This window comes from Macrotis lagotis, chromosome 2 (assembly GCF_037893015.1).
Source record: "Macrotis lagotis isolate mMagLag1 chromosome 2, bilby.v1.9.chrom.fasta, whole genome shotgun sequence".
Lineage (NCBI taxonomy): Eukaryota > Metazoa > Chordata > Mammalia > Peramelemorphia > Peramelidae > Macrotis > Macrotis lagotis.
The window spans coordinates 329,661,048-329,673,448 of NC_133659.1; the positions used below are offsets into that span (position 1 = coordinate 329,661,048).

General features: G+C 48.4%; 1 protein-coding gene across 1 annotated transcript; it reads right to left on the reverse strand.

Moving 5' to 3' along the window:
- Window positions 1–218: 218 nt before the first annotated feature.
- On the reverse strand, window positions 219–9,156 carry C1QTNF6 (C1q and TNF related 6). The gene is made up of 3 exons (XM_074226861.1): window positions 9,098–9,156; window positions 6,958–7,192; window positions 219–3,203 (listed from the first exon to the last, which is right to left on the reverse strand). The coding sequence occupies exons 1-3, from the start codon at window positions 9,098–9,100 to the stop codon at window positions 2,656–2,658; spliced, it is 786 nt and encodes a 261-aa protein (XP_074082962.1). The 5' UTR covers window positions 9,101–9,156; the 3' UTR covers window positions 219–2,655.
- Window positions 9,157–12,401: the final 3,245 nt, after the last annotated feature.

Sequence of the window (12,401 nt, forward strand, 5' to 3'; positions counted from 1 at the left end):
AGTTATTTTTGAATCTTATTAATTCAGCTCAAAGTTAAACTATATAATTTATATAATATATAAAATATATAATTTGTATATTATATATAAATTATATATCAAATTAAATGGTATATTTAACATAAATTATGTGTTAAACTATATATTAAATAGATAATATATTTTATATATAATATGTAAATATATATTTCACATTCAAGTTCCTGAATCCCCTGAAATCTAGAATGCTTGAGACAGGAAAGAGATTTTCTCTCCTCCAGGTTATGGACCCCTCCACCTTGAGTGAAGTCAACCGTCTCGGCCTCCATTTCCTCATTTACAAATTAAGGGCAGGATGGAAAGAAGCAAGCATTGACCTAAGTGCTTTAAAACTATTATTTCATGTGGTCTTCACAACAACTCCAGGAGTTAAAATACTATTATTATTACCATTTTCCCAGTGAACTGCCCAGGGTTGTATATTCTAGGGTTTGAGACCAGATTTGAATCAAAGTTTTCTTGACTCCAGACTGGTCGTTTTACCACTCACCTGTCCCCTAAAGGGGCTGGTCTCAAAGTCTTCTAAGCCAAGGAGTCTGTCTCCCAAGCCAGTGCTTCTTTGGAGCCTCTTTCCACTGCCTGCGAGAAACTTGGCTATTAATGGGGATTGTCTGAGGTGGCAAAAGTAACAAAAATTGGGGGTGTTTGCCTCTCGCCCTCTAGCACCCCCATTTGGTTTCTTTCAACCCTTGGGAATCACGAAATGGGTGACGGGTCCAAAGAAGAATGAGACCCACAGAAGTACTGAGAAAAACATACCTTAGTTTTTAATCAGCCTGAGACAAGACCAAAAAGTCGCTGTGGTTTGGGGTTACAACTCCTGTGACCTTGGGTGCTATTGCACATATAGGTCACCCCAAGCACAGCATGGGGCCCATCCCCAACCTTGATAACAAAAGCACCGGGGCCCAACCCACCATGCAGGCCAGGAGGAATTAGCACCAATGAACTGGAGGCCAATCCTGGAGGAGAGGTGTAGGCACCATGGAGGGAAGGGGAGAGAGGGAAGGGAGGGTCTCAGCTCTACCCCCTCCACCCTGGATGCTTCCCTTGTTTCCTGAGGGGTGCATTCCCCCAGGTTCCCTGGAAGACGTTATCTAATTCAGACCCTTACCTGAAGTTAGGGGAAGTTCCAAGATCCCTGGGGACCAGAGAATCTCAAATTGTAGGAGAGATATAATGTGACATCTTTGAACACTGTTTCTAGGTTTTGCCCACCTCATCCCAAACACCTCTGTTAGAATCACAGATTTTTAGAGTTGTGGTTATCTCATCTGAACCATTTCTGTTCTTCTTCCCTCTTGGGGGTCAGGAGGAGTTAGACATTCCCTCCCCTCCTTCTTCTCCCCTTTCCAGACACCCCAGGCCTGCTGGGGGCCGAGCAAATCCTTAGGCCTCCCTCCTTTCCTCTGTCCAGTCTGGGTCATTCACAATTGGGGAGCACCAAGATGAACCTGAAGACATGACTGAGCACCATGGGAAACAGGGAGCTCAAAAAGGTGAGCTTCACATTATAGACCACAATCTACCCTAGCCAGGTGTAGGACAAGGGGAAAGGAAAATGTGTTGACCTTGGGGTCACTGGGAAGCTGACCCATGGAGACAATGGAGAGAATGGGCATCCTTGGCTGTCTGGCTGGCTTAGGAAAACAGAGGGCCAGGTTATTCCAAGGGGCTAGGGATGGAGTAAAGGAGCTGCCCCCAGAAAAGAAGATGAGGATGCTTGGAAGAAGGGGAGGCTCCCAGGGTGGAATCTCAGCTATGGCCCAGCTACTTATCCAGGCCTGGTCAGTAGAGGCTGGTAGGATGGAGAATGAAACCACCAGAGAGTGGACCGCTGAGTGCCATTTCCTAGAAACTGGTCTTAGCTTGATCTGGTCCCACTCTCCTCTTTATCGACACATAGGCTATTACCCGTCTCCAGTCTTTTAACATCTGTGCTTGGGATGGAGTAATGTGGGTGTGGGGGAGTGGAAGAGAGGGCAGGAAGGAGACTGAGAAAAGTCATACTTAATGGGTAAAGAAAAAGGAGAACCCTTCCCAGAGCCATGGGGGAGAACCGTTTGGAGGTTCTGAGGAAAGAGAGAACGTTAGTAGCCACTTCTGATGGGGTGGAGGAGGAAAATGGGAGCCTAGTGGGATAGGAAGTATTGCTTTGTGTATCTCCAGATTTCAATGCCTGGCAATAAATTCGCATCGACTGAATGAATAAATGAAAAAACATAAGGATTATGAAGAAGAGAAAGGAAAAGCACAAGAAAGGGGGGATGATCAGAAAGAAGGGAAACAAGAGGATGAGGGAAAAGGAAAGGCGAGAGATAGAGAGTTGGAGGAGACAGAAGAGAAGCTAAAGGAGACTGGACCATAGAATTCTGGAGATCTTTCTGCGTAACCCTCAATTTACAGGTGAGTAAACTGAGGCTCAGAGAAGAAAGATGATTTGCTCAAGTGAAACATCTAGTTGGTAGAGGTTAATTTGGGAGACTATCTTCCATCATAGTTGAAGATGTAGAGGAGATGAGAGAAGAGTTGGAGAAGATGGGAGAGGAGTTGGAAAGTAAAAACTGGAGGATAAAGATTGAAGTGGGGGAGGTGGATAAGGAGTAGGTGAGGGGGTCACTCATCCCCTGGCTTGATGAGGTGGCCACTGAAGGTGATGTATGTGTCCACGTCATCACTGTAGATGGCATTCTCTCTCTGGTGCTTGAAGAGGCGCACCCAGGCCCGGTCACCAGAGGCCATCTCCAGCAAGACACTTTGGCTCTGCATAATGCTACGGTCACTGGGCTGTGCATACAGGATGACGGTAGGCTCCTCATTGCGCATCAGGTGCAGGTAGGTCTCCTTGAAGTTCCAGGTGTGGACATTGAGGCTGAAGTAGTAGATGCCAGCGATGGGAGCTGAGAAGTGTCCAGAGAACATGTCGAATCGGCCGTCCAGATTCACAAAGACCGTGTCAAAGAGCAGGGGTTGATAGTCCTCAGTGCTGTGTAGAGCCTTCTTGCGGCCCACAGAGAAGGCTGAGTACTTGGCCTGGCATGGTTCCCCTGGGCTGCCTGCCTGGCCTTTGGCCCCTTTGGGGCCCTGAGGGCCTCGTTCCCCTCGAGAGCCTTCCTTGCCCATCTTCCCTGGCATCCCAAGGGGTCCCCGGTCTCCCTTATCTCCTGTAAAGTAAAGCATGTCAGGGTGAACACCTATTGGCAGAGTCGTAGTCAAGGGCTAGTCCTTCCCCTACATGGGCCATTTCAGTCACCTCAGAATCCATTCCCTTCAGACAAATGTGTTCATATTTCTGTATGGTTCAACTGAAAATGTTTACTCCAAAAAGTATCCCTCCTCCATCATAATACCAAAAGTCCCTCTATTTATTAGAATTTAAAGTGAGGGAGAAGCTTAGAGACAATTTCATCTACACCCTTCATTTTCCACATAGCAGAAGAGAGTTCATAGATTTAGAGTTGGGAGGGGTCTTATAGGCTATTTAATCCAACTCATTCATTTTATAGACAAGGTTCAGTGACTTGTCCAAGGTCCCACAGCTATTAGACAGCCTCTCATCTTACTCTTTGCCTCTCCTTTCCTGACCTAACTGGGCAAGAGAGAACCTAGATATAACAGAGCAGACATTTGACTGAAGTCACAGGTCCAAAGTACTTGCCCAGAGGAAAGAGCTTACAGAGAAACGGAGCCCAGAGGAAGATGGATGAGTGGCAAGGGTGATGGTGGGGAGGAAGAGTACCACAAGTCAGCTCAGTGGACAGAAGCAGAGGCTGCTTAGCAATGAGGAGTAGCCAGGGGTCTGGTGATGGGGTCCAGAGTGCTTCGGAACTACAGAGCCAAGAACAGAAGATAATGCTGAGAGCAAGGAATCAAGCCAAGAGTCCAAAGAGAAACAGGAGAACGGAGAGACATGCAAGTTATTTGATTCGATTAGCTGACTGATTCATTTAGTCTATTGAATAGCATATTGGGCTTGGAGTCAAGAAGCCATGAGTTCGGGGCAACTAGCTGGCACAGTGGATAAATCTCTGGAGTCAGGAAGACTTGAGTTCATCCAATTTTCAGACATTTGATACTTAATAGCTGTGTGACCTTGGTCAAGTCACTTAACCCTGTTGCCTTGCAAAAACCCAAAACATATGAGTTCATATCCTGCTGTGGGAAGCTGTCTAGGTCGTTAACATTTTTAGACCTCAATTTCTTCATCTGCAAAATGGAAATACTAAGAGGCCCCACCTCACAGAATCATAGGGAGGTTAAGGTGAAATGATGTTGCTAGTTCTGTCATCACTCATAATGAAAGACTCAATCTAGCAATGATTTGAGGCTTTATTTTCATGGATTATAGCCAACTCTCTCCTGAAGAGGATAACACCCATCTGAAACTTGTACTTTGCTAAAGAAATTCGGAAAATGGGCTGGATTGGGATTTAGAGGGTTCAGCTTCAATCCTTGGTCTCACTATCAGTATGACCATCAACAAGAGACTTCCTCTCTCTGGAGTTTCCTTTTCTGTAAAGTTTCCTTTACTGTAAAATGAGCTGGCTGAACCAGATGAACTTAGAATTCTGAACCATTTATTCTGTGATACTGGTCTCTTTCCTGTTGAACAACCATTTTTTTTCTCACTATCCTCACTTCTGTGCTCTACCGTATTTTTATTAATCAGTTCAATAGCCCATACTTTGTAACCATGATGCTTTCGAGAAACTTGAACTAGGGGAGAGTTAGAAACTAGTCAAATTTGTGTGTTCCCAGAGGCTCCTCCTCAGAAAGAGTGGAACCATTATTTAAATTATTGAGAAGCCTTCAAAGATTGAACCTGGCATACATGAGTTCACAAGGATCACTGAGTCCAATGTTAATGTTGAGGGTTAATCCAGGATGATTTTTTTTTTAAAGAGAATTGTTCATTTACCTGCTCTTGGATTGTCCTAGTGGGCCTCATGTACCAGCAACAGCACCTTCCATCAGAGGCACCCTCCAGCAAGCACCAAGGGAGAGTGTTCTCTTGGACATTAGGGGATAGGGGACACTGGCTACCCAAATTTGAGAGGGAATGGTGCTCAAGGTCTGCACTCTCCCCAAGAACTCTGTATGTGCAAGTGCATGTGTGCATATGAGTGTTTGTGTGTGTGTGTGTGTGTGTGTGCGCACGCGCATGTGTATGAATGTGGGTGTGTGTGGTAGATGAGTGGAGATAGACCATAAGAAAGGTCATCTTTTAAGAATTTTACGTTTAGCTGCAGATTCTTGGGTGGGATAATGGATGTCAGGGCAGGCATCCAAGAAATGACATTTGAGTAACTCCTGAGTGGGCTGTTGAGGTATCTTCCCATCTCCCCAGAGAGATAATCCAGAACAGGAGACATTTGGAAATGCCTCCTGGCCAAGTCTTTCAACAAACCGATAGACTTTGGTGTAGTCTGTTAATCTGACAATAGAGCCAGAGGGCTCCTACCATGGACAGCTATCATTCTCTGGGGGCAACAGGTGTCGATTTGCCTGGACAGAAAGTCTGGCTAGAATATAATACAGCTACAAGGCAGGGAGCTGGTGTGGGCAAGAGTAAGGGATCACAGAGAGCCTCCCAGGGACCTGTCCTTGGCACTCCACAAGCCTTGGAGAGCCAATGCCCACGGGTGCCAGTCCTGGAAGGGTTGTAGTCACTGTTTTGGCAGTATTGTGGCACTAAGACTGGAGAAGAGCCTTCTTAACAACCTCCCAGGAGGAAGCATGATGCTAATGTTGGAGAAGTTTTTACCAAGTGTTATAATCAGGTCAAATGAGGTTGATCCAAATGAAAAGGAGGACCAGATGGTATGGCCCTCCCCATCCTATCATCTCAATTTATGTGATGGATCACAGGGAGGAAGAACTCATGGGTAAACTGAGGCCCAGGAAGGGGAATTGTTTTATTCAGGATCACCCAGGTAAGTGAGCAGAAGAGCCAGTTTTAAAACCCAGGCCTGCAGACTTTCCATACCTAGTTCCTTCTACTAAATATGTGCTTTCAGTTAGAAACCACTGACTAGATTGAGAATAAGCATATTCTCAATAAGATAATAAAATAATCAGTCTATTTGTCATATAGAATAATAAACATTCTCATTAATAGTAAGAGCATTTTCGTGGCATAGTGGAAACACCATTTACCTTGGACTCCAAAGCCCAGGGTTCAAAGCTTTCAAACTGCTAAGATTAGTGTGACTGAGGGGTAGGTAATATATATCTTTAACTTCCCTGAGACTCAGTTTCCTTATTTAAACAAGGTGGTGGTGGTGGTGGGGAGTTTGGCTCCATCTGGGATCCATGAACTTGTTAAATGTTTTTATCATTATATTCCAAAATAGTTGACTTCCTTTGTAATTAAATCTGTATCAGCACTGAATGGGAACCAAAGGCGGGGCAGGGACTACAAGGACACGCTGACCCCTGAATATCCATTTATCGGTTTGGTGTTGAGGAAGCTCCTTTCTGCTCTGGGACCCATTTTTAAGGGGAAGGTTTGAAGGAAATGGGGCCAAGATTTACTTTGCTCATGTCTAAAAGAAGGGGGTTGAATTAATGGTTTCTAAAATTCTTTTTAGCTCTAAATCGTATTGTCCCATGACCTGATGGTCCCAATGGGTTGGTTTAAACTATTGGACAGTTACTCTTCCCAAAGAGCTGGCAATACACAAAGCACTCTGGGAAACTTGCCCAGAATACAGATGGATCATATGCATCCTGGAAAGGGGCTCTGAAAGGTTATAGAACAATATGGTATTGTATAGCCACCAAAGGGAGTCTGTTGAGTCATTGGATGTCTACCCTTAGGAAGGACCCCTTTCCTCCATCCCCATCTGCTCTACTCTCCACCCCCACCCTGGTCCCCAATAGAAGACAGAGTCAGATACCAGCATGTTGGACACTCACCCTTCAGGATGGTAATGTTGATGTAGGGTCTCACCTCAGGCATCACATAGGGGACAGCAGATGGACTGGCCCCTGAAGGGTCTAGGGACTCGGATCCTTGGCAGCATCGCTGGCAGCCCCCTGGGGCTGGGGAAGGTGTCTCAGGTGCAGGCTCCTCAGTGGGCACCCCAAGCACCAAGAGTGGGATCAAGAGGGCAGCCCATCGGGGAGTCAGAGAGGCAATTGCCATGGTGACCTAAATGAGGAAGCACAGGGCAAAAGGCCCAAGGGAAGGAAAGGGGGAATGGGTTATTCTATCTTGGATAGAATAAGCCCCAGTGATAATCAGACTTCTAATAACTGGAACTGTCCGGCTGATCCATGGGCCCCGTCCCTGGAGGTTTCCAGGTAGGGAAGGATGATCACTTGTCAGAAATGTTGTGGGAAAGCTGCCTAATCAAGTCACGCTTAGACTAGATGGTCTCTTAAAATCGCTTCCTCAGTTCTACGTCCGAAATGAATTGTTTAATGGCAGCCACGCCAATCGGCCCTTGTCAGTGGTGACCTTGACTCAGCCCAGAGATCCCACCAGACACTGGCCCCAGGACTAGTCTTTTGAATCCCTAGAAGAGGCAGCAGTCTGAATGGAAGGATTTTAAAGTCCCCCCCACCCCCTCCAGTCACAGCATCACCACTGACCCTGTCTTAGTTCTGGATCTCCTTTCCTAACCATTAGATTGGCTTCTTCTGATGGAGGACTCCAGGAATCTATGCAAACTTGGATATCACATAGCTCAGCTTTAAGGGTAAGAGACAACAAAGTGACTGAGGTCCCCATCACCCCCAGGAGCAGCAATGCAGAGGCTAGCTTTCCAGATGGGAGGAGGAATGACCAGAACCAGAGCATCCATAATGGTTCTTGGCTCCAGATCCTCTGATTCCAGCTCGGGTCAGAGGAGTCATTTGGGGTCAGAGTGATAGAGTAGAGAACCAAAGAGCAGAGACAAGTTCAAGGTCCCCTCCCTGCCCCCATCTTTTTCCAATTTAAAACCTTTTGGGACACATCCACAAGAATCTCCCAGAAACAGTAAACCTCGGGCTCAGAGAATTAAAAACAAAAACCTCCCAGGTTGTTAGAACTGGGAAGGAAGGAGGTCCCGCTATACCCTACAACAGAGTCCCCAAAGCCAAAGACAGAAGGCATCTACTCTTTTCCTCTGGGACTGGGCTTCAGTTTCCCAGTTCTCCTGTTGATCCCCAGAATTCCTGTTGGGAGCCAGACTGGGAGGCAAACATTCTGCTGACAAAGGAGAGCAGGAGTCAAAACCAATCACTGGCTGTTTGGCAGGTCTGTGATGCTGATGCTACCTTGTAGGACCAGCCCTCAGGAAGAGGTTGGCTTGGGGGAGGGGGTTCATCATCCTCTTGGGAGTAGAGAGAGAAGGAAATACCCTATTCCCTAGAAAAGTCCTCCTCTCCCTTCTCCTTTGTAAGCTGGGTCTCCTATCCCATCCCTTGGGGATGAGGGAGGCTAAGGTACCCCTGGATCAGAAAAGCCAAGGGAATAGAATGTCTGGCTCCCTTCAGACCCTCCTCCTCGACCCCAAACAAAAGAGTCATCTGTGTTCAAAGGCGCCAGTATCTCCCTCATCACAATTATTCTGCAGCTGGAGCTGATGATGAGTCAGACCTGGCCTGAGCACGAGGGTCCAGGAGGAAGAGGAGCTTGAGGGGAGAAAGGGAGGGAGCCACTCAGATGTTCAGGGGGCACTGGCAGGGGAGATCGCTCATGGACCGAGCTTCTCCTTTCTGGCCAGGGGAGGAAGAGGAGGGAAAAGTCATTGGAAGTCTAGCAGAAACAAGTCTCAGAGATCATCACAGTTCAGTGTCTTCAATAGACAGATGAGGAAACTGAGGCTCAGAAGAGATCAGCTTATTCAAGGTCACATGGGAGTTGGGATTCGAACCCTGGTCTTTTGTGAGAAATCAGCAAAGGAGGTGGAAGAAGAAGGAGTGGAGGGCAGGAAGGAGAGTCTTGGAGGAAGGGGCTTCTCCTCCAGCGGGAAGTCAGCCAGTGAGGGGGAGGGCTGAGCCCTTCCCTCCACACTGTGCTCTCCAGGGGAGGGGGCTCCTCACTTCCCCCACCCCACTCGTGACTCACCATGAAGGCCAGGCTGAGCGGCTTAGTCAGGTCCAGGGCTGCTGGTTGCCTCTGGCTCCCTGGCCCATCGCTGTAGTAATAATAACTCTGTGCTGGCACCAGGACCCAGCCAGGGCGGGAGGGAGGGGGCCGAGCCGGGTCCCAGGTTTCCCCTCCTCCTCCTCCTCCTCCTCCTCCTCCTCCTCCTCCTTCTCGCTCCCTCCCCCCCTTCCTCCCAGCCCTGCTCTGGTTTGGCTCAGATAGAATGAGGGTTAGATTTCCCAGCTTTAACTCTTCATTGACCTGGGGGACTCGGCCTTGGGAACAGGGGTGTGGGTGGAAAAATTCCAGTGGGCAATCCCATCCCCCCTCCAAGTCGCAGGCTTCCTGGGCTGGCCACGTCAGCAGCCGCTGCCCCCTCCCATCAGGCCGGGATCTGTGGGAGAGAGGGCTGAGAAACTATCTCCCACATAACAATCACTGTGCCTGAAACCCCACCATTAGAAAGAGGCATCTTTCAGTCCCTTGGGCACAAAAGCAATGTCTTAGGAACCAGACCCAGGGGGTGGAAGTTGGCTAGCATAGGAGGGATCAGGCCTGCAAAGGGAAGCTGGACTTGCCATAATGCTTTTTGAGGAGGACTATGGAAGGGAAGGGGACTGGGAGAGGGGGCGGGGAGGTCTTCTGGAATCACCCCCTGCCAGTCTTCAGAGGAGGGGGCAGGGAACCAGGTCCTCAAAAATGCCCATCTATGGGCATGGATCTGAATGGGCAGCCGAGGTTGAGGAGGGCATGTTGAGGGCTGCCCCTAGGCAAGACATTCTGGGCTCTGAGCTGGGGGAGGGACCTAGAGCTGGCCCCAAGCTGTGGCTTTGCTGGGCAAGGGGTAAGGGAGATTCCTGGCCAGGGAGAACAGAACAGTTAGATAAGGGGAATTTTTCATCTAATTCTGTTTCTAACCTTCTTCTCAGTGGTGGAGGAGAAATGGGGTGAGAGGGAGAGAGGGAGGGATACCCTAACTGCCCCGTCTCTAGGGAACTGGGCCCGGGGGCTGTCCCTTTGAGGGACTATCTGACTGTCCTTTGGGAGAGTCCCTAGGGTCTTCCTGGTGGGGATCTGAGACATGGATGATCCCAGGGAGGACCAAGGACTAAAGTGGGTGAGGAGGAGCCACTTGAAGGGAAGAAGCTGTGTCTGGGTCCTCCCAGACCTGTGCATCTAGGCCTCTCCACTGGTGGAGGGCTTAGGATTTGGTCATCTGAAATGAGAAGCTCGGAAACCCTGATATCCACCCCTCTCCCCTTATACTCCTTAGCAGAAGACGCCATGAAGGCAAAAATATTCATCCAAGAGTCACTCAGCCTGGATTCCCTCTAGTCCAGATTCTGCCTTCAATGCCCTGTGATCAAACAATGCCATCCTTCAGCCTCAGTTTCCCTATCTGTCAGATGTTTTAATAAAAGCTTAGGCCCTGAAAGACTGGGACCTTTGGTAAATTCTTTCTCTGCCCTAGGCCTTAGTCCCCTACTGTAAAATAGAGGGGGTAGACTAGAAATGAGGGGTTCTCAACATGTGATCGCCTGGACCCCTTGTTCAGTGTGGTTGAATCTATGGATGCCTTCTTAGAATGTGTTGTGTTTAAGTGCTGTAAATAAAAGAGGAATTAGGAATTGGTCAGGCCCAGGGCTGCTGGTGGCCTCTGGCTCCCTGGCCCATCGCTGTAATAATAACTCTGTGCTGGCACCAGGACCCAGCCAAGGCGGGAGGGTGGGGGCCAAGCTGGGTCCCAGGTTTCCCCTCCTCCTCCTCCTTCTCACTCCCTCCCTCTTTAGGAGGAATTAGGAAACCAAGTACACTGAGTTATCATTAAAAAAAGAAGCTCATGGACCCCCATTAGGAATCCCTGGAGATAATTTCTAAGGTCTTCTAGCTCTATATAACCAGGGTCTGTGTTACGCATTAGAATACAAAAAGGGCAAGTTTTTGACAGTCTAAGGCAGGAAATAATCTGGGCAATCTAAAGAAACTGTGCAGTGGCCTTCTCTCCTAATTCTTCCCTACTCTCCCGGCCCACCCCAGGCAAAGATCTCCTCACAGGTAGGGCAAAGGCTTGTGGGACAGGAATCACTGGCACTTTCTTCTGGATTTAGCTTTTTGGAGCACACCATCCTCACTGGCTGCCCTCTCTGAAGGGCCAGCAACTGGGTAGGCTTCCAGGGTAGGGACCAGAATTAGGGCAGGGATGGAGCTGAAGATGGGAATGGGGAGGGGGGGGGGTTAAAAAAGCTCCAGCTAGAGATGGAGATGGAAGTGAAGAAAGGGGTGGAATGGGAAAGGGAAAGGGAATGGGGATAAAAAGAGATGGAGATGGAGAAAGAGGTGGGAATGGGGGTGGGGAATGAAAGGGAGAAAGGGGTGGGCTTAGGAAGGGAATGGGGTGAAACTGAGGATGGGATGGAGATGAGATAGTGACAGAGATGAAGAAATGATTAAGGGTGGAAATGGGAATGGGGTGGGGAATGAAAGGGAGAAAGGGGTGGGCTTAGGGTGAAACTGAGGATGGGATGGAGATGAGATAGTGACAGATGAAGAAATGATTAAGGGTGGAAATAGGAATGGGGTGGGGAATGAAAGGGAGAAAGGGGTGGGCTTAGGGTGAAACTGAGGATGGGATGGAGATGAGATAGTGACAGAGATGAAGAAATGATTAAGGGTGGAAATAGGAATGGGGTGGGGAATGAAAGGGAGAAAGGGGTGGGCTTAGGGTGAAACTGAGGATGGGATGGAGATGAGATAATGACAGAGATGAAGAAATGATTAAAGGTGGAAATGGGAATGGGGGTGGGAAAAAGAATAAGGATGGAGATGGAGAAAGAGATGGGAATGGGAATGGGAATGGGAATGGGACTGGGAAGAGAAACTGGGGTGGAGATAGGGATGGGAATGGTGGAGAGGGGGTAGGGAGGAAGACTTCTCCTCCCCCTTCCACACATGACCACCAAAAAGCTGAGTCAGCAGCACTGGGACCCAGGGAGAAGGGGGATTTTGAAGTCCCTAGGGACCTAGCTGTCTGGGTCAGGAGCCTGTGGTCACCAGGCTCTCCTGGAAACGCTTCTGGAAAGTCTGGGAAAATATGCAGGAAGGGGAGGAGCTGGGAGAACATAAGAGATGGAATCAGCAGGGGAGAGAAGGAAACTTGGGAGAGGAGGGTCTAGGACAAAGAAATCACACCAGAAATGACAGAGAAGGCAAGAGGGATGATGTATAGGTCCTCTTCTCTGAGACTTCAAGATACTTAGAGAGCTGTCCAGCTCTCCACTCACCC

Bases quoted from the DNA above. Each gene is read 5' to 3' on its own strand.
- C1QTNF6 (XM_074226861.1), bottom strand. The intron at 3,204-6,957 runs GTGAGTGTCCAA...TTTACTTTACAG, and splicing joins CAACATTACCATCCTGAAGG to GAGATAAGGGAGACCGGGGA.